This window comes from Festucalex cinctus, chromosome 7 (genome assembly GCF_051991245.1).
Source record: "Festucalex cinctus isolate MCC-2025b chromosome 7, RoL_Fcin_1.0, whole genome shotgun sequence".
In the NCBI taxonomy this organism is placed as follows: Eukaryota; Metazoa; Chordata; class Actinopteri; order Syngnathiformes; family Syngnathidae; genus Festucalex; species Festucalex cinctus.
The window spans coordinates 21367673-21392867 of NC_135417.1; the positions used below are offsets into that span (position 1 = coordinate 21367673).

The 25195-nt window shown below is 37.8% G+C and overlaps 1 protein-coding gene across 4 annotated transcripts in view; it reads right to left on the reverse strand.

Moving 5' to 3' along the window:
* Nucleotides 1-475: 475 nt before the first annotated feature.
* Nucleotides 476-25195, reverse strand: part of bckdhb (branched chain keto acid dehydrogenase E1 subunit beta) — a 39550-nt gene continuing 14830 nt past the window's right edge. For all 4 annotated transcript variants that reach the window (XM_077527567.1, XM_077527569.1, XM_077527568.1 and 1 more), the window contains exons 7-11: nt 24495-24592; nt 23575-23685; nt 9128-9214; nt 3363-3514; nt 476-863 (exon numbers count right to left, since the gene is read on the reverse strand). In XM_077527567.1, coding sequence (XP_077383693.1) covers nt 3374-3514; nt 9128-9214; nt 23575-23685; nt 24495-24592 — 437 coding nt within the window. In that variant the 3' untranslated portion in view covers nt 476-863; nt 3363-3373. The remainder of the gene's footprint in view (nt 864-3362; nt 3515-9127; nt 9215-23574; nt 23686-24494; nt 24593-25195) is intronic.

Here is a 25195-nt window from a genome sequence, read left to right on the forward strand (position 1 = left end):
CCTCGGGAGGTTCCAACAATATGGGACATGACTCAGCGTTAATGACTGAAAAAAATTGGCAAATTACTATCAGGATGTTTGGCTTACGGAAGCACAGAAACTGCCCTGGTCAAAACATTACATGGCGGGTATAAAGCACCGGCAATGTAAACGTGTATGACATATGGAATTATGTACATTAAAAATCAACACACTTCTACAACAAGCATTTTATTTTTGCAAGAGACTAATGAAAGAAAACAAACAAACAAACAAACAATCAAATGCAATAAATGAACTAATGTAGTTGTTAAACACATTGTGAATATTCTATAATTATCCCATCATGAGGATGCGGTCAAATAAATTGTGTTCTAAATTTCCCTGACACTGTGGTGAACTCCGTCACTACAAAGTCTGCCAGCGCAAAAGTGTGCACACAGCAAATTAAAAGGCGATTACACCACTCAAATATGTTTTCATCAATATCTCCATTTTTTATTTTTTATTTTTTTTTTATTTCCTTGAAAATCAAAATGTGTCTAAAGGGACTGAGGGTGGGAGTTGGAGGCAGTGACAAGTATGAGATCATAAAATGTTATGAGGCCATTTTATTGCTGAAGTCAAACTCAAATGCAGTTAAATATAAAAATGGACTATGACGACCTCATGGTTGCAATCAAGGACATCATAGAATAAGATTCCCAAATCCAGAGGTAATGTAAAAGTATTAGTTGTGAGGGCACACGGGGACATGGAGTCATCTGGACACGGCTTCCCTACTGGATGGTCAACAAAGCGTCCTGCCCGGGCTGCTCTCCACTGATTGGATACATGAGGAGGAAAATGGGGAGCACGCCGTTTTGGGCTTTCTGGAGCTGGCTCTGGAACAAGAGAGGTTGAGAAAGTTAAAGCGAATCGCTTGGCAACGATGACAGATGAGATGGAAAAGTCACGGAGCGAGATGGTGAACAGCGAGGATGAGCGCTGACGTCTGTTGGATTTGATTGAGAACGTTATTAATGGCTCGCCGGCCCTCGGGCCAACTCTTCGGTAACTATAACTCAAAAAATGAAAAGTAAAAAGGGATAACGAAAGTGTGGCTGATTCAAAGCACCCCAGTTCATCGGATTATTGAGCCCTCCTGGAAGCAATCAGGCAATAGTGTAGCCTCTGGAGACGCGCAAGTCTGCTGAACATTAGCAGTGGACGTGAGTGACGAGGAATTGGGGAAAAAACTATGGCATTAATAATCTGCATCAGCGATGTTACTGGCAGTACGCTGAAGAATAGCAAAATCTGTTTGTACGTTAACAAAGCTACATCGGACACGCCACATGTCAAACTCGCATGGACATGCACTAAGTGAGAGATGTCCATGTTTTGAACCTGTGCACAGAACGAGCTGTCTGCTCTCTGCTGGAAGGAACATATTTTAAACACATGGTCAAAGTACTGCCTCGCGCATTCAAGTTCAGCCAACAAACATAACAGTGCTCCATAAACACTTATGTGAAGCTAAAAGCTGCTAATGTGAATACAAGAACAGTAAAGATCAAGTTCCGCATCACCTAAATGCTGAAATTCACTTTGCAGCAATACTGAATGCCTGAACTTAATGGCAGAAACACGGGTAAATGAACATTTAATTTTTATGTTTTGTCTATAATGCAGATGCCAATACACTAAAAACAGACGATCGTTAACACGTGTCAACATTTCTTAAAACGATTAAATCCTGCATAATACAAATAAAAATGAATTGAAAATAAATTACATTTAATAATATTCACACTTTTAAACAAATGGTTCATGACACCTCTATTCATTACACAACTCAGACTTTTTAGTCAGGAGTATGCCTGGATTTGCCAATTAAGACTGATTTATTCACTTGTCTATTTCCAAGTACATAACGTTTCAAGTGACACATATACAGTTGTGTTTATTAGTGTTGTTCCGATACCGATACTGGTACTGGCAGAGGTGCCGATACTGCATTAAAACAGTGGTAGCGGTAGCGGTGACTCCTCACAACTAACATGCCGATACCATTAATTCTAACACGAATAGAGGATTTTGGATGCAGCATCTTGTATCTTGATCGTGCACAACATTCACTGATATGTGACATGTTCACTGCATGCCGATCTAAGATATCCTATTGGCCCTTGAATGCTCTGAACCAATGGCAGGACAGCTTTTTCATGTTGAGGGAAAAAAAAAATCTTAGGTATCGGTATGGTATCGGTATCAGCCGATACTGCAAAGTTGGGTATCGGAATTGGTATTGGGGGCCAAAAAACGGCATCGGAACAACACGAGTGTTCATATTAGGAGAAGACAAAAAAACAACATGGAGTTTTGGCATCTCCGCACATTAATGACTCCACAGTCGCCAACATCGGACAGTGACAAAACAGAAGTAAACAAAAACACATAATGCAAATATTAAACATTACCGTTTGCTTGACCTTGGCTCTGATAGGTATCTCCATTTTGTCACATCAACCATGCATTAGCATGGTCACTTCTTGACTCGACAATATTTGCCCAATTGTCATCTCAAGAGCTCTCAAAAGACGATTGTATTTGGAAGTGTTGATAATTTCCGCCACCGTGACTTCAACTTTCTATCGAATATGTTTAGAATCAATTATTCAAGCGATCATTCCATCACTTAATCAGATCAGATTTTATTTTGCATTAAATTGTTTTACAATAAACTTTCCACCCCAATTATTGTTTAGTAATGAATTATTGTTGTTTATTTGGATTTTTTTTAGTGCTAAAAAACAATGAAGCAAAGTCACACAAGAGGTATTGATGTTGTACTCACTGACCTTTTTGAAACCGATTCAGTAACACGTTCGATCATTGTTTTGCAAAGTACAAGCAGATGTTTGCAAATGTCTTTGATTAAACACAAAAAATGGCAGCCTGCTTTCATGAAGGACTACAGAAATCAGAACTGTTGAGAGGTCGTAAAAGAAGAGAGCAAGCAAAATGATGGCTCTCGTGTGATGGTGCTGACGTGCATGTTAGCTCAAATTTGAGATGGTAACTTAAAAAACAAAATTGTATGAGTTCTGAGGTGGGTTTGTGAAAATTCAAATCCCAGTGATTGCAAAGGGCTGCGTGTGACGCCATACATGAAGAGACTGTCTGGGAGGAAAATACATGTTCAAATAATTATAGCGCTGTCAAGATTTATTTTTTTTGATGATGATGGTAAATGTTATTTAAAGCTCCTTTTCACTTCACATTAATGACACAAATTACAAGCTGCACATTGACTGACCTTAATATAGAGTAAATGCCGGAAAATTGGATTCTTCCACCTCATAAATCATGTTCAAAGAAATTCACGAGTTCTTCCTTACCATATTCCATTTCAATAGTTGATCATCTTTTTGATTCCTTCAAAGCACTTCCACTTATCTGGGATGTAGAATGGTTCAAAAATATGAGGGAAGGGAGTGTCATAACCACACACTCGACTAATGGGAGCCTCCAAATTAAGGAAGCACTCTTCCTAAAAAATAGAAAATTAAAAAGAAACAGGTCAGTATAAACACCGGATAAAAATGGTGCATAAAATGATGCATACAAAGCTATAACAAACAAATTGACATCAAATGACGGAAGCTCTTCCTGTGAAGAGGCTTAGAGGATAAATGACAGATGAGGTACTACTGGGAATATATTCTTTTTATTTGGAACTTCTTGACGGACGCTCTTCATTTTTCTGGGATGGCTTGTACAATGTATAATCTATTAGCATGGCAAATGTTGATTTGACAATTCTTCCTTGTAAAAGCTGCTTTGTGAGCCGGAAACGCATGACGAGCTCCTATAGTGGACACCCGCACTCCCACATGGAACGTGTACAAATGTGTGTAAACAAAGTGTAACTGTCTCACACTGCAGCCTAAGCAAATACAGTACAGCTCGACCTCTGGCCACAATATACTATTAGTACATTACAATAATACAGGGTGATTCAAAAAATTGACCCTATTTCATGATCAAATATTCTATGAAGGAAAAATAGCAAAAAAATAACACATAATAAAAATATTCTACTAACAGTCAAATTTTATTTCACATGTTACAAGTGCTCAAGATGGCCTCCCCTTGCGGCACGAACAACAACAATACAATATGAGAATTCTTCCCAAACACGAAGCACATCAGGATCAATCGAATTAATCGCTGTTATTTGATGTTTTAAGTTTTCCAGGTCAGTTGGTAATGGTGGAACAAAGACTTTATTTATCTTTTACAAACCCCCAGAGGGGGGAAATCACAAACTGAAGAGGTCAGGAGATCTAGAAGGCCAAACACAAAGAGCATTTTTTTTTGTTGCTGTCACTGCCAGATGCATGAGTCTGTCAGTGTCACGTGACAATTATAGAAAACAGGGAAATCTGATCTTTCAAAAACCCACTCCCTCATTCTGATTCATACATTTACTTAGGAAACATTTGATCATGAAATAGGGTCACTCTTTTTTTTAAATCACCCTGTATAATTGCTGACAATTCAGCAGCTATAACTTTATGTACATTTCACCTGTTCTCTGTACAGAATGACACTAACCAGAATACTATTTGCCGTACCTTTGATGAGAAGTCTGAAATTAATCACAAACCTTACAATGGTAGTCTAATACATTTATTAAACATTGCATAGAAGAGCATTGGTTCTTAACGTGGTGCTCTTTAAAAATAGTAAGCGTCCTAAGTGCATGTTCTGCAATGCCAGTGCTTCTCAATTATTTTCTGTCATGCCCCCCCTTGGAAAGAAGAAAACATTTCGCGCCCCCCGGCGACTATAAATAGCATCATTTGTCTATAAAATTGTTATAAGCACACCTCTGCATAACAACTGTATGCTTATTAACGCATAAGAGAATAAAAAAAAAGAAAGAAATATGGACCAACTTACAAAGAATAGCTTTATTAACTAATAGAAAAGATTTAAAGTACATCTGAAATTAAAAAATAAAATTAAATCCTTTATTAGACTATAAACATTTTTTGACTGACCATGTCAAACCATATGATTCGGAAAAATACAATTACATAAAAATCAATAAATAATAATGCATTCAAAATGATCACCAACATTAACACAGGAGCACAATATAAAAAAAAACTTTAACCTGCAAAAAAATAAATAAATACATTTGTGCTGATTTATTTATTTTTCCTTTGTGCAAGTGCGCATGCTCAGCGCAAACAAAACCCCTACACCACCGAGCGAATGCTGCCTGCGAACACTCTGCCAATAATGAGAGCGCCATTGCCCCCTAATGTAGTGGAGGTGCAATTGCACTTTATTCTAGAACAGTTAAAAATAAATAAATAAATAAATAAATAAATATATAAACAAACATGTTCCCCGGGGTCAAACGCACCTCCCTTGATGGAGCCTCGCGCCCCCTGGGGGGGCCCTCCCCACTATTTGAGAAGCACTGTGCTATGCCAAGTTGAGCAGTTCTAGTCCAGCACAACTAGCTAGCAAAACTGAAGGACCACTTCCTTAAGCTGCATGGAGATGGGGAATGCAAGAACACTTCCTGGATTCAATATAAATAGAGGTAGATTCAATGAAAAGGCTACTCTCCCCGTTCATTTTGCTTACCAGGAAACCCTATACCCATGTCTTGAATTTAGATAAATAAATAATTATCATTTTATTTTTCAATAAAGAAGTTTCGGTGAACGTGCATAGGAAACTGGTGGGGTTCAGTACCTGCAACAAGGTTAAGAATCACTTATTTTCTATATCTCGATTTCTTTTGATACCACACTTCATAAGAAAACAACATCAAACATTTAAACTTCCCAGCCTTGTTCCCCGCTTAATAACATTTCCTTTGATACTACGCCTGAATACGAATATCCAAAGCTTGCCATTTATTGTTTTTGAAATTAAGTTGAATTAATATTCAATGAATGGGGACAATGAGTTGAACACTTTTCATCACTTTCTCTGCCCCTCAGCCTTTGACTGGAACACAACTTGACAGATTCTTTCCAACGGACTGTGGTAGATGCAGACAGCAACCAAAATATACGAGTAAAACTGGAACTCCACTTTCCGAGGTTTTTTCAGTTTGCTTAAGAATGTTGTATTTAGTGTGAAAAACCTTCAAGACAATAAGCGATAGTTAAATAGCTTTACGTTTGCTTTCGTTGCTGGAAATCTGATAAGTTTGGAAACAACGTCCTGCCCCTTTGGTTTGGTTCGTGTTCACACAGCAAAAAATTCCAAGCAAACCAAAATGTGTTGGAAAAAAATAATCTGATACAAAATACAAATAGGAGCAAAACTGGTGACTTATAACTGATATTTGGACAATTTAACAAACAAATGCACGTGGCCTTTATTGAAACACCTAGTCTGTTAATATGCAACATGTAGTTACATCACTATGATAATATTGGCCCGTAGTGGGAGCATAACACTTTGCTTCATCCTGTAAGCTGCCAATACTACCACTAGTGTTACGGCGCACACGCTCTGATTGTAACCATACCAAGAGCAACTCTTGCAGGTGGCAACATTTGATCATTTTGACTGCTATTTACCTGCAGCTGCACCGAAACACATTCAAATTTGCATAATGTGCCTGTACCACGTCTACATGCATCAACTGCTTGTCCTCCCTTTTATCCAACATATTGTTTTAATACACTAATCTGTGTCTATTTGGATATTTCTAATACAAACACTATATTTCTCCGCTGGTCACTCAGTCAACGTACACTTCAATTCACTGGAGAAGTCTGATCATTTGTTGTTACTCTGTTTACATAGATCAATAATGTTTCAGGTCTTTTGACTTTTCCTCTCTCTGTATATATATCATGACTGCCATTTTATTGTATCAAAAATAGAAAAATATTTAAGAGTAATTACTTCTTTACCCCCACAGCCGTCAATTTGACTGCTTTAATCTCAATGCTAATTTAAAAGACATTGCTGAACTAAGACTACCTTAAATTTTAATTGACCGTTAACCTTACCACATTAGTTTCATCTCGTTTGAACTAAGATTTGACAAACTTACCATTGTATAAGTGTACTTTTTAAGCACAATACCGAAAGACTGTTCTTGGCTATTTCAACCAATGGAAAGTGATCCAGAGTAGACACGGACAAACTGAACCTGAAGCAAATGATGTGGCTGTCATACTCCTGGAAAGGGACATCAATCTTAATATGCATTGAAAAAAAAATCCCTTTGTATGGGCCAGGAGAACGCATCGGGGAAGAAAGAGCCAAAATGTTTTCTGACAACACAGAACCAGTCAGACAGTATGAGGGAGTTTTCTCTATTTGTATGTAATCTCCTCTAAAAACATCACTGCATGTGGGAGTAAAAGTACTGCAGTCTGACTGCCCGCCACCACAGCTGGACAGGGGAAAGGCCACACATCTCAAATTACGTTCAAATCAGTATTTACATTTTGAGAAGTGCGTCATTAAATGTGTTAGACTTAAATGCTTTACTTTAATGCATGTAGTTATCTTTACTGCTCAAACACAACCTGTGCCACCTTTAACGTAACCATCCACTCAGCTAAAGGATCATCAAAATCAATAGTGTGATTAACTCATTTGTTCCCAACAACGTATAAATACGTGTTTTTTTTTATGTTTTAAGTGTCCCAAAGATGTATTTATACGTTTTTTTGTTTTTGTTTTTTATGCTAGAGCATACAGAAGGCTTTGATACAGCCTCTCAACTGCAAAGAACGGTTGCAGAAATGGTAGTTATTACACAAACGGCCAGCAGGTGGCAGCAGAGCAGAGGAGATCAACCAGGGCCATGTAGAAAAAAAGCTACATTAATAGATTTGTGAAAACTGATGAAACTTAGCTCTCTTTTAATGCTAATTGCTGCAAAACGGAAACAGATAGAAACTTACTTTTTTTCCTGATGAAAGAAGAGACTTTAATCTTTCTTTTGATAGGTTCCATTCTTTTATAGCAATAGAACACAATATTCTGTGCGCCTTGCAAAATCAGTCAAAATCCAGTAAAACAGCCGGGAGCGAATGGGATTGCTTCTGTGAAAATGGCTGGAAGTGAATGAGTTAATCTGCATTAATACATGATTAATGCGATAATTTGTTGTGATTATTTAATTAGTTAATGCTTTAACTTTAACAAAAAATGGCGAGCAGATAATCATTTGTGTTTAACATTTGACAGGAATTATAAAAAAAATTAGAAGTACCTTTGTGCAATTTCTGAGTCTGTAAAAAGTTAAAATTCTTGCGTGAACACTGTCCTTTGAAGAATTGTTCAAGTGATGAAGAAAGCTTGTAGGGCAGTAACTTTTACGATGTGGCAGTTGCACCATGCCTGAAGCAGTGAGCCAACACTGACTCTCAGTCACACATGCCTTCAATGTTACAATGAAGACTGATTCATATTCAACATGAATGGCTCATCCTTGGTGAACAACATTTTGGATATTTTGAGAATAGTATCGAAATCACTGACCCAACTTGTATGCCGTGGTATGGTGCATTAGTTAGCTGTGAGAGATCATCAGGTGTGCAATGACAAACGATCCCATTTTACTTCATTGGTCTGAAAATATTTAATTATGAGAAATAATGTATCTTTGTTCAACTGGCTATGCTAGTGATATAGTGACAGGCAGAACATTTGAAATTGTCATTCACTAGACATGGCAGCAGGTACATAATAAACCCATGTATTCACTTTCAAATGTGACTTCAACAAAATATTTTATGAAATGCAAGTTCTATATATAATATATAGATATTCACTGAATATTCATTGTATAGTCATTGAATATTCATCTTTCAATAAAACAATTCCAAAATCAGTAGAGCTCAGACTCACAGCCAAAAACCTTTCGGTAGTTAGAAGTGGAAGTTTCAAATTCAACTGGAACTCGTTTGCTGATAACAGGATTACACAACAGGGAGGGATGTTGGGTGCGAGTCTAAGCTCTAATTTGAATATATAATGTACAAACTACACCTGAATATAGGTTGCAGGACCCGCCAAACTGTGAAAAAGGTGTGATTTACTGTCTGAAAAATACTGTAATAGTATTTTATAATACAGTATCTTCTCAAAATAGATAAACACTTACTTGTACTGTAGAGCTGATTTCAGCAGCAAACCCTCCAGTTATTGGGGCCTCATGACTAATGAGCAAACGTCCAGTTTTCACCACCGACTGCAATAAAAAAATAAAATTAAAAATTAAAAACACAGAAAAAGATTACTGCAGATTCTCTAAGTTCAGATAAAAAATTTAAAGTAAGGATAATTGAACATTAAAAAAAATAAATAAAAATGTACACAGCTAGACATACAACATACCCCAAAGTCTGATCGTAAATCAGACCTTTACCACAACACCCTACTTTGTGGACTGCATCCTGGACTTTTGCACTTATAGCTATAACTCTGCTCTTTACAAATACAATTTAAAGAGTAAAGAGCTGAAAGGTATTGGGAAATAAAGTAATGGTAATGTTTTAAATGCAACTCTGCCTAATACTACTGTATAAGTTGAATAGTTGAAGCAGTCAAAACAAATGCAGTTACAAATTAATTTGGAAAAAATAACAGTATGCATAATGACATTTGACTTAGTGGTCTGCAAATAAACTTATCCGGACAGTATAATGATCACTGAGAGTGGACAAGTGAAGGTTTCGTCACAACGCAAACAACTTTATCTGCATACCACAAGAAAGTCATCACAGTTTTGTGTGTGGTCTGTGTGAGACTCGTGAGCATGAGTCTGTTTGATGGATGTGCTGGTGCAAATGCGGATGTGAGAACTACATGGGATGCCAGTACTGTCGTTACCAATATGATATACTGCATGTTTCAGTATGCTACAGTGTAGCTTGCTTCAAATGCGTGTGTGGCAAACTGTATAAAGTGGATATGACAGAACTGTATGAACTTTCGAGGTTATTTAGGCTGGTTCACAGGGTTGGAGGGACAACTTTGGACATTATAGGTCTCAGCCTTCCAAGCAAAGGCATTTGGGTTTTCTATAACCTGCCATTACCCCATGAAGATGCCTCTGCTCCACCAGTTATCTGTCACAGAATAAAACCAATACTATACTATAATCTCATCCACTTGCCACAGATCCAAACCAATGCTATGTCTGCTCCTTGCAACTTAGGAAAACACTGTACTCTTTTCAAACGGTTCCATTTAAAATTGCTTTTATGACGAGTTTGAACTGGAATGGCACTCTGGGGAGTGCAGACTTCAATCTTTGACCTTAGCGAGCCATCTTCTGTGAATCTGATTTTTACAGCTAAATGATCAACTCTGGATCAACGACCGTAGTCTGATTTATTTCAGAAAGGGAATACTCCTTTCCTTGGAAAATACCACCCACTCCCAAGTTACGCTGGCTATTGTAAAAATGTGGTATGTATTCAGCTGTCCCTACATCAATACTTTGCAGTGTACCCTTCAGTTACAATTACAATGGCAAATCTAGACAGATTATTATTATTATTATTTTTTAACCACACTTCTTGCAAAATAGCGCAAACTCAGAAAGATGCCACAACTTCAAAGTGTAAAGGTTTAGGCGAAGAAAACCGCAGAAAACAATTTTACAACTGAGAGCTCTATCATAAAAAAAACAAAAAGCAAAAAAAAAACTGTAATAGCAACATAGCAATTATTACAACTGCCTTACACTTAATAGCTGGGTGCATGTGTTGCGGGGACAGTATCATCTATAGTTACATACAGTCCTGCAGACTCACTCATTTCACAAAATTCAACTTGTCCTTTTTCTTGTCTTCAGAGAATTGCGGAAACTAAGGCATCATATCATTTTCGATGAAGATGATGCCATAGGAAAATATCTGGATGCAAGTTCACCAGTTTTAAAAGGGGAAATTTAATGTGTAGACTGAGGAAAGGACCATGAATACACAAACATAAAAACTTAAGACCCCATGCCGGCAAGGTTATTTTTTCCCCCTCCACGTGTTTATAGCATCCACATGGGTTTATATTTGAATAGTGGCACATGCCAAAGAACATTCCCTCAGTAAAAGCTAAGAGTAAAGTGTTGGTTGGTTGTGTAAATGAAAAACTATTATTCAAGAACATTTTTTTTTTTTTTTAAGTGTTCAGATAATAATAATCCAAATAATAATAATTTTCCTTAAAATTACATTAAATTTATGTAAATTTTCAGATATTTTGTCATTTTATTCATAAAACATTTTATATTGAAAAACAAATGGATGGAAGATAAATACAACACAAACATTCAGTGGAAAAATTCAAAATATATGGTGCTACAACCAGTTTTGCGAGAATGTAGACTTTTGTGTGCTTACATATGGCCATTCATTGTTAATACAATGCTAGTTTAGCGTTGAAGTTTTGGGCATCAAATGTCACTCTTTATGTACGGTACAAACACTCATTCCATCTAGGAGCGTATGGTCTTTCATACCAACGTAGTTTTGCCTTAAGAGTGATGGCACAAGGATCACATAAAAGCAAATGTTGTGCTACTGTCTTCAGCACTGGATTAGTGTAGAAAAAGAGCTAACAATACCCCGCACATCAATATATCAAAATAATATAAACTAGACATGCAATTTTCCTCGAGAGATTGTGTATTAATGCTGAAAGCTGAATGCTAATATTTGAATTTATGTGGGATGCTGTGGAATGCTTTATAAATAAAAAAATAATTAATTAATTAATTAAATAATAATGCTCCAACCAGGACTTCAACCATGTTCTCCCCAGTACTAGGCATTTACTTTAACCACTGAAGTATTGTAGACTTAGAAAAATCTGTGACTTGGTATGTAATTGTAATGAATAATGTGGTACAACACTGAAAGCTATCGCTTAAGCTCAATGGGGATATTAGGCGTTCAATCATTTAAGTGAAATCATACTGCATTTCACAACCCCTTGCTTATGGGCCAATGCACGTTACCAACTGCGCCACCACAGCAGCATCAAACACCTGAGAATGATGCTGATAAGTTGTATGCAAGGGGGTGGGCGTGGAAAGTCTGACTTATAAACGGTTGAATGTCAGCCCATTTAAAATTTTGATATTAAGCAAATTGTGCGAGAACTTTAAGTATGTTGAATAAGAAAAATATGGGCCCAGGTGGCGTGAACTTTTGGAGCAAGTTGAAGTTAGAATGGTATAAATTGGAGGTTGTATGTGGAAGTTGAATGAGGACAAGAAAAATGAGGAGAATAATAAAAATTAGTCAAATAAAGAATCCAAATAACATATGAAAGCATTCACACAATGACAGAGTGTTACATTGTATGGTAGATATTCTCATATACAGTAGCATTACAATATTGATGCCATTTTGGAAAAGGTCAGAACCAAAATACACTTTTACACCAAGAGGAATCAATACGTGGAATCATCAGGCAAGCAAAACATGAATAGTTTCACAATATGAAGTGTCCACTGTCCAGTAATACTTATCAGGAACAAATGTGCAAAATGATACAAAGAGTCATTAAACAATATAAGGTGTCTGTGTATGCAAATGAAGCAGATTGATAAAGCTTCAATGACAACAGCAACAATGGTGCTGCAGAGACACTGGCAAAATGTCAGAAATTATGACTCAACTGTTTTAGAGATTAACGGCGTAGGCAAGCTATTGGAATGTCTGCTGATTTTAGTGTGCATTGTTCGATAGCGATTGGCTGGCGACCAGTTTAGGATATACGCTGAGTTAAGTTCCAAGCTTAACTGTGACACAAATGAGGATATGCGGAACAGAAAATTAACGGATGGATGTACGCAGGGATGGATGGATGTTTGATAGCTCCAACCAAACAACGTGATGTTAAGTGGTGAAATGACCGCCCTTGTCTTTGTTCTTGCAACATGGAAGTATTCAAGATTGGGTAGAAGGGTACGGAAGATGCTTTCGGCAGTCCTAACTGTCCATTGCAGTTGGATTGTGTTGTCCTTTGCACCAGCACCACAACAGACTGTGATGGATGAACATAGAACTGATTCGATGACTGTTGTACAGAACTTCCTCAGAAGCCGCAAAAAGTACATCCGCTGCCAGGCCTTTTTGAGAATGGTGTTGATGTTGGCTTCCCATCTCAGGTCTTCATAGATTATAATTCGAAGGAACTTGAAGGTCTCGAGTCTCTCAACAATTGTCCTTACCGTAAACCAAACCTGCATGACCTAGTAAACCAATCAAGATGCAAGACCTCATGTCTGTGCCGGCACATGAGTTTTGCTACGGACAAACAAAGAAATCCAGCTCCCGGTGTTGCAGTGTGTGGTTATCCAAAGGCAAGAAAAAAAAAAAAAAATCAATAAAAATGGTTCAACTCTGTAGTCACGGCTTGTATAAGAGAGAGATAGACGTTATCCCGATCAACTGGAAGGAGGTGTCCGGTTTATTCCCTTCCCTAAACCCTCAAACAACTACGAAATATGTCTGCGCTTGATCAAACTTTGTGGAAGACCACACACACGACCAGTTAAAACCCTCCAAAATTACCAGAAACTGTTCTCCAATAGTGTTTTTAGCTAAAGGCTAACGACAGCTCCGGATAGCTAACTGTTCACGCGTTTGTTGACTTACTATTTACTATAAATGCCAACAAAACATTTAAATTATGAGGTAATATAAATTCATTCCTACCCTGCTTGTCAGGAACAATGTCCAAAAACTTTGGTTTTATCGACACTCAGTTGAAGTGAGAGAGGCTACTGTCTTTTTATGACTTCTGCTGCAGCAGCAGACAACGATGTTTATTTCCTTTGTTTTTGGGCAAAACTGCATGGTGAGGGAGTGAAGATATCCTTCACTAAATAAATTAAAGCCCCCTCTGCTTGCTTGGAGGTGCATGGAGGAGAGGAGATCAGAGATGATGAAGGTGTAAAAAGCAGAGGTGAAGTCCATGAATGGGATCCTCCCATAAGTGTTCCAGGATAAAGGGTAGCACCTTATTGATTGCCTCATCCAAACTTATTTGCTTAATAGGCAGTAGGATTGAAACCTTGAGCAAACACAAAGTAATTGACAGGTTTCTCTGCCGTGGTCTCGCTTGGCCTGGGCCTCCATTGCTTCTACTTTACAACAGGCATCAATCGATTGGGTTGGAATCAGCTGAACTGTTTGAGCCTCCAGTGCACATTCGCAGTGTGTGGGTTCTGCTACAGATTTCATGGGTTGCTGAGTCTCGGCCACTCGTTTTTGAATCGCAGTGGTGCCATGATGTGGCGATGTAACAAATTACCGTATAGCCCATTGAATGCACAGAAGCTTTTATATCGACAAAAAATGTTGGTTGAAGCAAGAGCGAGAGAGAGAGAGACGGCCACCAGCCATCAAGAGATTAAAAAATAAATAAAAATACAGTATAGAGATCCGGACTTCACATGACTATTGGCAGTATCGAAGCCTATTACTGTACTTGCAATAGGGGTACTTGCGTTAATGCGTTTATCCGTTAACTTTCCGCCCAAGAGAATTCACACTTACTTTGATAAAAAGGACATGATATACATACGCGAGATGGACTGGTTGGATATTACCATTGCCGATGAAGTGTCAGGAGTGCTTTTTTTCCAACTTGGCGACACTGCTATGTAGAATTACCCACTTTCTTACACTGGTGAGTGCTTGCAAATGTAATCATACAAAGGATTTACGAGTTTGTGCAATCCGGATTTATTTTCCCTTTATGTGTGGTCAAAATGCCATCGAAGTTAGTGGTTTCACGCAAGTCTTCTAGTGTTATTTAGGTACTTTAGCAACTTAGCATCTGCTAATTTGGCCAACATCGCCGTCATTTATGCCGTAAAGTCTTCTTTACGGTGTTGGTAGTTATTAAATTCAACTGTGTAATATCAAACCGTAGCAGCACAAATGAACAAAACAAATTATTTCCTCAACATTTTGCGTGTGGTAGAAGCCTACAAGGCTAGCTTCAGGCTAGTTAGAATCTGCTGATTGAGCCACCATGTACAAAGCACATATCTCGCCTTCATTAACTAACATACTAACAAATAACTATACAAACGAGCTACATCTACACAATTCAGAAATTGACGCACCTGATATAAAGTGATCGCTACACAAACAATGAGGAGGATCGCAAATCCTCCATCATGTTCACCCTTTTTATGGCTGCTGCGATCCACTGGCTATGCATTGGTTCCTCTATTGGTATCCTGGAGAAAAGGTACATATGAAATAATAAACATTACCGTTTCTATTTATTCAGGAGTGGCGGGCCGCCATTCCTAAATCGTAGCCGCTGCTCATTCAAATTTCTAATTAAAGAAGTTGGAAGCTAGAGGGGAGCCGAAGGGAGTGCAGCACGCAGTATTACACCGCATGGATAGTGAAAAGGACGACAAGGCAGCACCAGGAACTTCCTGAACTGCCGATCTGTTTTCGGTCTGTGTTTTAGATCCACCTCAGAGGAGGCTCTGAAGAACATTTCTATTGTAACCGCACGGGCCCCAAAAAAGTGTGACGGAAAATCGACCACTTGGGGCCAAGTAAGGCCGTATTGGTTTGGAACCGGTATAATGGAAAAGCGGCTAACGTTAGCAGTCGGGCATTGGAGAACCTGGAAATATAATCATTCAGGATATATAACCATTTACAAAACAAATCCCTTCTGAAGAGTTGCAAATTGCTGCCAAACTATCTGATGCTTTTGTTGCACTGAAGTGTTACACTGTGCTATCAGTACTATTTTTTTATTTATTTTTTTATTACTGTGGTGAGTTAGTGTTTCCTTAATGTGTACTAATGAATTATCCTTCAGCCTCTGCCCTGACAGAGGGCTCCTGTTTTTTGGGCATGGCAGCAGCTCTGGTGGCTTCCATATTGCTACTCATTGTGCTATATGTCATTAGCTCCCAGAGTTGTTCCAAAGGTTGCAAGCAAAATGTCATGTTTCCTGCCATTCCCATACACGCCCAAGTAATGAGCAGCATGGAGTTTCACCCTGCCACAGCCGCTCCATCCACACTACCTCTATGATCAGTCTCTCCTTCTACATCAGTATACTTCCTGCTTTCCCAAATCAGTCGTTCCTCCATGATGCGGTTTGTCTCATCCTCATGTTTTTTCTTGACTCCTCCCTTCATCGATTCTTCAAACCATCCATTTAGCTTGCTTTCATGAAGTCCATGTCAGTTCCAGCACTTCCCACAATGCGGCCTCTCCAAGGTTGGCAGTCAACGACCTGGCACGTACTCAAAGGCTAAGGTCACAACTCGCTTTCCCATGAAGTATACAGAATCACACACAGAGGCGGATGAGGGCCTCCCTGAACCTGCTGCAACATGCAAACAAACACACTTATAATCTTGTACACACACTGAAGTACAGACACAAATGGCTTTTCAAGAGTGGCTTATTGTGAGTTACAGAAGCTCCTTTGACTGACATAGATAAGATGCTATCTTATCTAGGTGTCATCTTCAGTGTCGTACTAAAAGGAGACACTTAAAAAAAAAAAAAAAAAAAAAGCATTAAGTACTTTGTAATGAGACGTTATGTGCTGTCAAAGTTAAAGCATTAACTAATTAATCATAAAAAAAATATCGCATTAATCATGTATTAACAGATTAATCACACTATTAATTTTGACCGCAGATGATCCTTAAGATTGACAGCCGGTGGTTACATTAAAGGTAGCATAGGTTGTGTTTGAGCAATAAACATAACTACATGTATTAAAGTAAAGTGTATAATAAATGTTTGCGTATGACATTCAGAATATTTGTTCATGTCAAACTATAGGAGTATTTTTTTTTTCATTTTAAATTATGAAAGTAATTAACTGATTGGAAAAAGAAGAGGATGAGCTTGTGCAGTGGATCAAAAAATGTTGATGTCCTCATAACATTAAATGTTGACAGAATTAACACATAAGAGGTGCTCTTAGTCTTTAAATTTGGCGAGCAAAAAATGTTGATAAAAAGCCCTTTTAATTAAGAGATTAATTGTGATTTATCAAAATTCTAAAATGTGATTAATCTGATTAAAAATGCTATCGTTAGACAGCTCTACAAAATCTACAGATGTGGTTGAGTTAGGCAAATAAAAACAGTCCTGGCATTCATAGCTTGCTCCTGTTTTGCGCAATCCCTCAATGGGATTTACAACTACTTTTCAAATGCACGCTTTCCATATAAAGCTGGAAACAGCTATGACTTAAAAACTGTGGTCATGACATCCACACAGACACACACACACACACACACCCACGCGGATTCCCACATGGTATGCGACAGGAAACAAAAGTTTAGCTCAGTGTCGCCATAGAGAAGCAGTTTCGTTCCCGCTGGCTTTGCTCCTGTCTGCTGACCCTATAATTGACTGACCATTGAAGGGTCCAAACTCCTGTGCTTACATGTGATCTTTATGAACTCTAGGGTGTAGCGGAGCAGAGTTTGGGCAATTAAATCAGCAAAAAAGGAACGGCGATGGTGTTAGGAAACACACTTGCTATGCTCCTACACGTCCACTCACGCTCATGACAGACAGTGAGGGAGAGTGAGAGCTACAATGAAGGAAAAGCGGGGAACGCGCACGAAAAAAAAGACTGAGTGAAGAAAGTGAGTCACAGCTTCAAGACTGGGCAGAGGGCCAAGGCAGCCCCTGGTGGAGTAGAATGCCAGGAGACCTCCGACTGAAATAACTGCTAACATCCCATGAAAACACATTAAAACCAATTTAAGTCAATTACACCCTGACACACACTTAAACACTACTTGTCCGTCCTACCACCAGAAGGTATGAGCCGATATAGGGCCCAATGGTGTAAATCTAAAGGGCTTCTAACATTGGCCATAACGTGTCTAGTAAGTGCAGCACCTCTCCACAGCAGGTTATGTATATAATGAATTTAGACAAAGCTTCTGGAAACTAAACAGACTGTAATTCTTGAGGGTGGACAGAAACTATGATACACGCACAAAGTGAGTCAGTATGAAAAGCACTTTCTCAGTCCACAGTGGCCATTAAATTTACTTATAATGGAAGGACACCAGGAATAATGGGAGCTCATGCAAGAGTGGGAAAAATAGTCAATAAATCGGTTACTTGCTTGAACAGAATGGAGTCTGCTACCATTTAGACTCCAAGTGTCATATAATAGATGTTTTACTAAAAGAAAGTATATACATACAGTAAATATTAGGGATGTAACGATAAGTGCAATATCGTGATATCCGGATATTAAAACTGCCACAATATCGTTATCGTCATGTTCACGATATTTAAAAGCCAGGTTGATTTCAATTTGTGCAGCTCTAGCACCATCTGGTGGCTATTTTTTTATTTTATTTTTTTATTTTTAGTGCAGTTTAATTTTCATTAGGGATGTTTTAGCCCTTCTACGTTTAAAATCACTAATTGTCAGATGAAGGGGGTTGCAATATGCTTGTGAAGCGAGTCATTATGTGGAGGAACTCGATGTGTGTTTGCATTACGTGAGAACGTGCCTCAATATTAGGTGTTAGAGATTGGGGGTTGTTCATATGTATTGCCATTATGTACAAAAGCACAATATTGTTCTATCTTATTTTTTTACAACATTGTGATCTTTTTTTAAATATCGCCAACCTCCCCACAATATCGTGATAATTATCGTATCGTGATATTTGGATATCGCTACATCCCTAGTAAATATACATAACTTTAGCGGCACAGCCTTGATCCACATATCCTAAATGACAAAGGACTTGCTAAAAACATGACTGACAGTTATACACGTCAAACCCTCTTGTGATAGAAAATGTACACTTGCAAATAGGTTGTTATGGTTAGAAGGGCAATGATGGGTGCAAATGACTCTCGGTTTCAAAACTAATTTAAGAAGACATTCATTCTCAGTTCCACAAACACCAATTTGATTGTCCAGTATTTTTGTTTTCTATTTATACAGTACTATTGCACTGTAAATATTGTATAATATGTAAATGGGGTAGTAAATTGTCACCACAGTATAGAATGCAGTAATCCCTTGGTAAAAGTGTGGTTTAGACTTTGCAGGCTCAGCAACTGAGATGAAGGCATGAAACTGTCTAGCAGTGCCGCCACTGTCGAATATTTTTAGAATCAATTCATCTATCGATTATTCTATCGTTTAGTAATAGGATTCATTTTAACTTTGCATTAAATGAATTACAAAAGCATTTCCCCCCCTGATTAGTGTTTATTAACCTGTGATTAGTGTTTATTTCGTACTTCGTAATCGTATAGTGATTAAAAAAGGTGGATTGATGTTGTACTATGTTACCAGTTTACCATTGTTTTCCAAAGTAAAAATAGATTTTTGAAAATATCTTATTTTGATTAAACACAGAAGATAATCAGTCTTCATTAATGAAGGACGACAGAAATCAGTGAACAATTACTGTTGATATGCTGAAATCAAATGAAAAATGGCTCCAAATGAATACTCGATGATTAAAATTGTTTTCGATTAATTTGATAATCGATTACTTGATTAATAAATTACTTTTGACAGCTCAATTGTCAAGGATTCCAGGTTCTCTCTTTCCAAAACGGTTCAATCACAATTCCTAGTATCTTGAACAGAAGAATGCGCTAGTAAACTTCTTTAATGTAAATAGCTAGTCAGATAATGTACAAATAACCCAAATAAAATGGGTGTGGAGAATATTTTTGAAACAAAATAAATGTTGAAAACCTTTTTTTTTTTTTTTTTTTTTTTAAAGAGCATACATTTGTAATACACCATATATTTGACTAAAAACAGTTGAAAATTGTGGCCCGTTTATGCTGATTCAAATGTATTTTTCTATGATAAAAAAAAAAAAAACATGCATGCAAACACTTTCATATGCATGATGACTGACTTTACCCATCTCTGTCTTGCCACAAATGTTTACTTTCACTCCAGAGAGTACTCCTGGTTTCACCCAAAGTGCTCAGCGCTAACGCTGTAATTACAGACAGACGACAATACGAACACAGGGAGCGGGGCCCAAACCTTTGGTCACTTTCTTCCTCCTCTATTCTCTTTTTTACTTTGTTTCCAGTGTGACGAACAGCAGGCCAAGCATATAACAATTGTTGTGTTAAGCCAGCAAAGCCAGCAAGCACATGCTGGCTGACACCCATCAATTGAAATGGAAAAGAAGGAATGATGGCTGAGAGCCGGTGCTAATCTGTAACAGGCTGCCTAAACCATCCTTGATTCGGCTCCAAATTAAAGCACAGTCAGTTGACTGCTATGCTGGGTGACAGATCTGGCCATTGCATCTCAACGTGAAAACTCAAGTATATTTTAGATTTATGTAGTTGTATACAAAATTATATTTTCAATTTACTGTCTAAGTAGTACTGCCCATAAAATTCCTAACATTGTATCCTCTGTATCTCCATAAGCTCATATATCTTCCTTTAATGAGCAACTTTAAAGGAGAAAAAAACAACAACAAACAAGTGATCTGTTTTGTGTTGAGTTATAAACACGCTGTACGACTGCTTCTAATCATTATTTCTCCATTCTTTGCCAGGGCAGCTCCGTTTCAGGACACGGTGGACACAAAGCAGCACATTTCGCAGCATTTGACACTTGTTGTCGACAACAACTCTAAAGATAAGCCATGTGTTTAATTTCCCTTCAATGCCCACCAGGGCATACCTGTTTACAATGCTTAATATTGAATGTGTATTTGGAGTGTACGGCAGCGAGAAAGCAAGAGAGAATGAGAGAGAAAGCGAGCAAAGTGGAAAAGTGACAGTGAGAGCGAGAGAGAAACGCTAGTGCACACGTGCACGTGTACAGTGTTAATATGAATGAAAAGCGCTTTGAATGTTTTGGTACAAGAAATAGATTATTTGTTGACATAAACTAAATTACAAAGATTTATTTTGCAGCAATATACTACAAGTGGCCAACGACCCAGCCCACACTAATGCCATCGCTATAGCAGGGCCACGACATTCATTTATTCATTTGACTGTCGGGTCAACAAACACTCTCAAAACCTGCTACAGGTTTGTCCATAACCAGCAAAAAGTTACATAATCAGATTATCATCTGATCTCTATACCTGTCATTCCACCTTCTATAAACCAACTCCGTCTTATTAACTCATTTGGTCCTAAAAACATATGAAATCCTTCTATTTTAAATAGGGATGGGCGAGTACCGATACCAGGTATCGGTATCGGTATCGGGCGGATACCAGCCTTTTTTAAGTGAGTCCTCCTTGCCTGTAACTGGCGCTACCTTGCAGCAGTTTTTCACCAAAACTTCACTGGTTTGGAAATACTTCAAAATTGTGAATCTTAAACTAAAAGAGCATTTTTGTGTTTTATTTTGAGCGTTAAGACTATTGAAGAGTGACTGTGCTGTTTTTTTTTTTTTTTTGTCAAAATTAAAAGGAAATATATTTGTTTAAAAATATATTTTAGTGATTTTTTTAATTTGTCAAAATGTACTCCTGGTATCGGCAGTTGGTATCGGTATCGGTGAGTACTGAGGGTCTGAGTATCAGTATCGGTCTGAACAAAAGTGGTATAGAACATCCCTAATTTTAAATATTGCCGTGGTCCCAAAAACCTATTTATATGTTTTTTTGTTTTTGTTTTTTATATGCTAGAACATAAAGAAGGCTTTGATCCAGCCTCTGACCTGAAGAGGTCGCTTAAAGCAATGGTAGTTACTATAAAAACGCCCAGCAGGTGGCAGTAGAGTATAAGAGATCAGCCAGGGCCTTGTTGCAACAAGCTTCCCCCCAAGTGTTTTCAATAGATTTGTGAATAATGATGAAATTTAGCTATATTCTAATGCTACTTGCTGCAAAACGGAAACAGAGACAAATACATTTTTTTCCTGATGAAAGAAGAGACTGAGCTTTCTTTTGGTAAGTTCCATGTTTTTATAGCAATAGAACACAATATTGTGTGGGCCTTTGCAAAATCTGTCAAAATCCAGTAAAACAGCCAGGAGCAAAGGGGTTACTTCAGTGAAAAAGGCTGGGAGTGGATGCGTAACCATTGTTTGTCTGATCTTGGCCTTCAAACATTTTTTTTTTATTCAGTTTATTTTTCCATGATTGTTGAACAAAATTAAGGTTGTGGAATCACACATTGACAGCCAAGATTTTCTGTAGTAAATTATAACATCTGTTGTTAATTGAGCTAATCTTATATTTGATACATCTACCCTCCATAATTTTTTTCTTCATCATCTGAGATGAGTTGACTTTGTTTTCAACGGATCGCCAAAACCTGACCAAATATGCTTCCCTGTACATCAAGTAGATTTTGACAGGGATATTGGATCTGTTTCTTTCTAACCATTGTATTTGTGACGTCTATTAAACGTGGGTTTTGTTGATGAGTTCACCAGTTTTCTTGTTGTATCTTGTATCTGGCCACACCTAGGTTTTGTGCTATCGCTGAGGTTTTTGTGAATTTTGTTCTCAGTCTATTGATAGCACCTTTGTATTAAGATCTCACTGGACTTTGTATTAAAAGCTCTAATTGAACAGCTGCCACCTGCTGACTTAATGCCTGATAGAGTCTACACTTGTATTTACTTGATGATTTGTCTTGATGTGATTAGGGGCTGTACATGGCCACCTAACATCCGGAATAGTAGAATTACAAACCCTTTTCAAACACTTAGAATATCTTGGAAAAGTTGAACAAATTCCATTCAAAATGTCAAAGTTTTATAGATTATAGATTCAGGGCCCACAATTTAAGCAACTTCAAGTCATTCCTTTCCATGAAGTTTTAATAAGGCAGTAGTTTAAAAATACTGTGGTTACTTGAGAAACCCTCCTTATAAACAGTCTCAAAGTGACAACCACTAATGCCCGTGCCTTCACTTCCCATTTACACCTGATTAAATTACTATTAAGTACCATGGTAATGAAATTCAAGCCTTAGTCTTCTTTGCTGGTATTAACATGTGCGTGACATAAGGAGCTGCATAGTGAATAGTTGAGGACCTAGAAAATTGGACAGTAAATATGCAAAATAAAAATGTAGTTGATGTTGTGACTCAGTTGTCTAGACAAGAATCATTTGGCATTTTCATGGGCAATGGACTGAAACGTGATATACACAGGAAAGAATCACAACTAATTGGATGGAATTAGGTGAATAATTTACAACGTGAAGATATTTAACTTGAAAAGTTACGGTACTGGTTAAGTAAGGAAAGATTTAAAGTCACTTCACGTGTCTTACAATAAGAAGGGTTGCTGACACTTATCTGTGGCCACGTTTGATCTATGTACTTTATGGTATGCTACAATTTAATTAAGGTACTAATTCACCATTTCTCCCTGGGCACATTAATAGCCTCCTACTAGGCTTTTGTGTGCCATTAACAGTCTGTGCTTGTTGTAATGGCTCAAATGCATAGGTCAAATTTCATGTACTGTACATAAAAAAATAAAATATGATTATTCTTCTCTTCTTTTTCACAACATGATCAATCTTAAAACAACTCCGCAAACGCCCTCCCCAAAAAATAACACGGAAACTTCAGATTGAACGGTACCTTGCAAACAGTTTCAGTATCCCATGGCAGGATGGTGCGAAGGTCAATGACCTCACAGGACACACCCAGTTTCTCCTGAGCCATCTGGGCCACTTCCTTTATCACATGTACCTAATAGAAGAAAAAAAAAAGCCCACATGATCATGATGATTCATTTTTTGTCTTTCACTTATTATCTATGGAAAAAAGATTACAGTCAAGTACAAAACATTTTAATTTGTGTTTATATTATTAACTGTGGTAAAGCCATAGCATAAACAAATACTTTTAACTGTTCTTCTGGATCTGAAATTCCTCTCCTGTAATTTTCTTTGTCACTTAACTTAGATGTCCAGGCAGATGAGGAGTGGTGAGGTAGGAAAACAAAAAAATGCATTTCAGATGGGAAGGCCAGACTTTCCAGTACTTTACTGGATCATCTCTCTTGCAAAGTCATCCTTCAAGAATATCACTGGCTACGATAGAGAGAGGCGCTTTCTCTCAGTGTCCCCTTGGGTTGCAGGTACATGGAGGCCCAGATAAGCCAGATAAAGTGGCTCGGAACAATCAAACTGGATGTGACTCCTGGCGAGTTACAGGCTCTGTGATGCCAAGCCGCAGAAATCAAAGCTCACTGATGAAAAGACCATCAACAATTGGAAAGTGGGCTGCAGACATGTGCCGTTATTAGGCCGAGACAAGCATAAGCTTGGTTCAGAAGAGATGGCTGTGCAGATATCGTCTAAGCATCCCAGCTGAGAGACCCTGCAGTGGCACAGGAGGCTAGTAATGGACTTAAAATTAATCCACTGGCTTTGAACATTCTATATTGTTGATGCAACTCCCTTTTCCCTGTGTCGGTAACTGATAGGCGGTAACTGAACTATTCAGCACACCCACTGAGATGTTTTAAGTGATGTCCACCGTGCAGGATAACCTACCTGTGTCCCCCAGGCAATCAATGTGACATCACTTCCTTCCTCCACAACCTCAGCCTGTGAGAGTGGAATAGTGTAGGCTTCTGTGGGAACCTGCTCCACTGCAAACACACAAAGACCCCACATTGGAGCATCAACAACAGCAATTTATTTTTGATAACCGGCACAATTTAGTGCAACCTTTTACCCATGCCATGTTTGTAACTTATCCTTTAAAACTGGTATTTTCTCAACTCAAATGAAAATTGCAAAAGTTATTCCAATTTCTAAAAATGGAGAGAAACATCTATACACTAACTACAGACCAATATCAAAAATCCTAGAAAAAATATTTTCACATAGACTTGACAACTTTATTGAGAAACATAATTTACTAACTGAAAGACAATATGTTTTGAGAGAAAAGAGATCCACCTATATGGCAGTAATGGAGCTTGTGGAAGAAACTGCCACAAGCATAGTTGATAAAGAATTGACAGTTGGGATTTTTATAGATTATTTTTTTTTTTAATAGATCATAACATATTAATGGAAAAGCTGGAAACATATGGCATAAGAGGTCTGTCATATATATGGATTAAGAGCTACCTTGATGAAAGTGATGATAGAAAGCAGTATGTGTATTTTAATAATTTCAAATTAAACCAGCTAAAGATTACTCATGGGCTCCCCCAAGGGTCTGTTGGATTACTCATGGGCTCCCC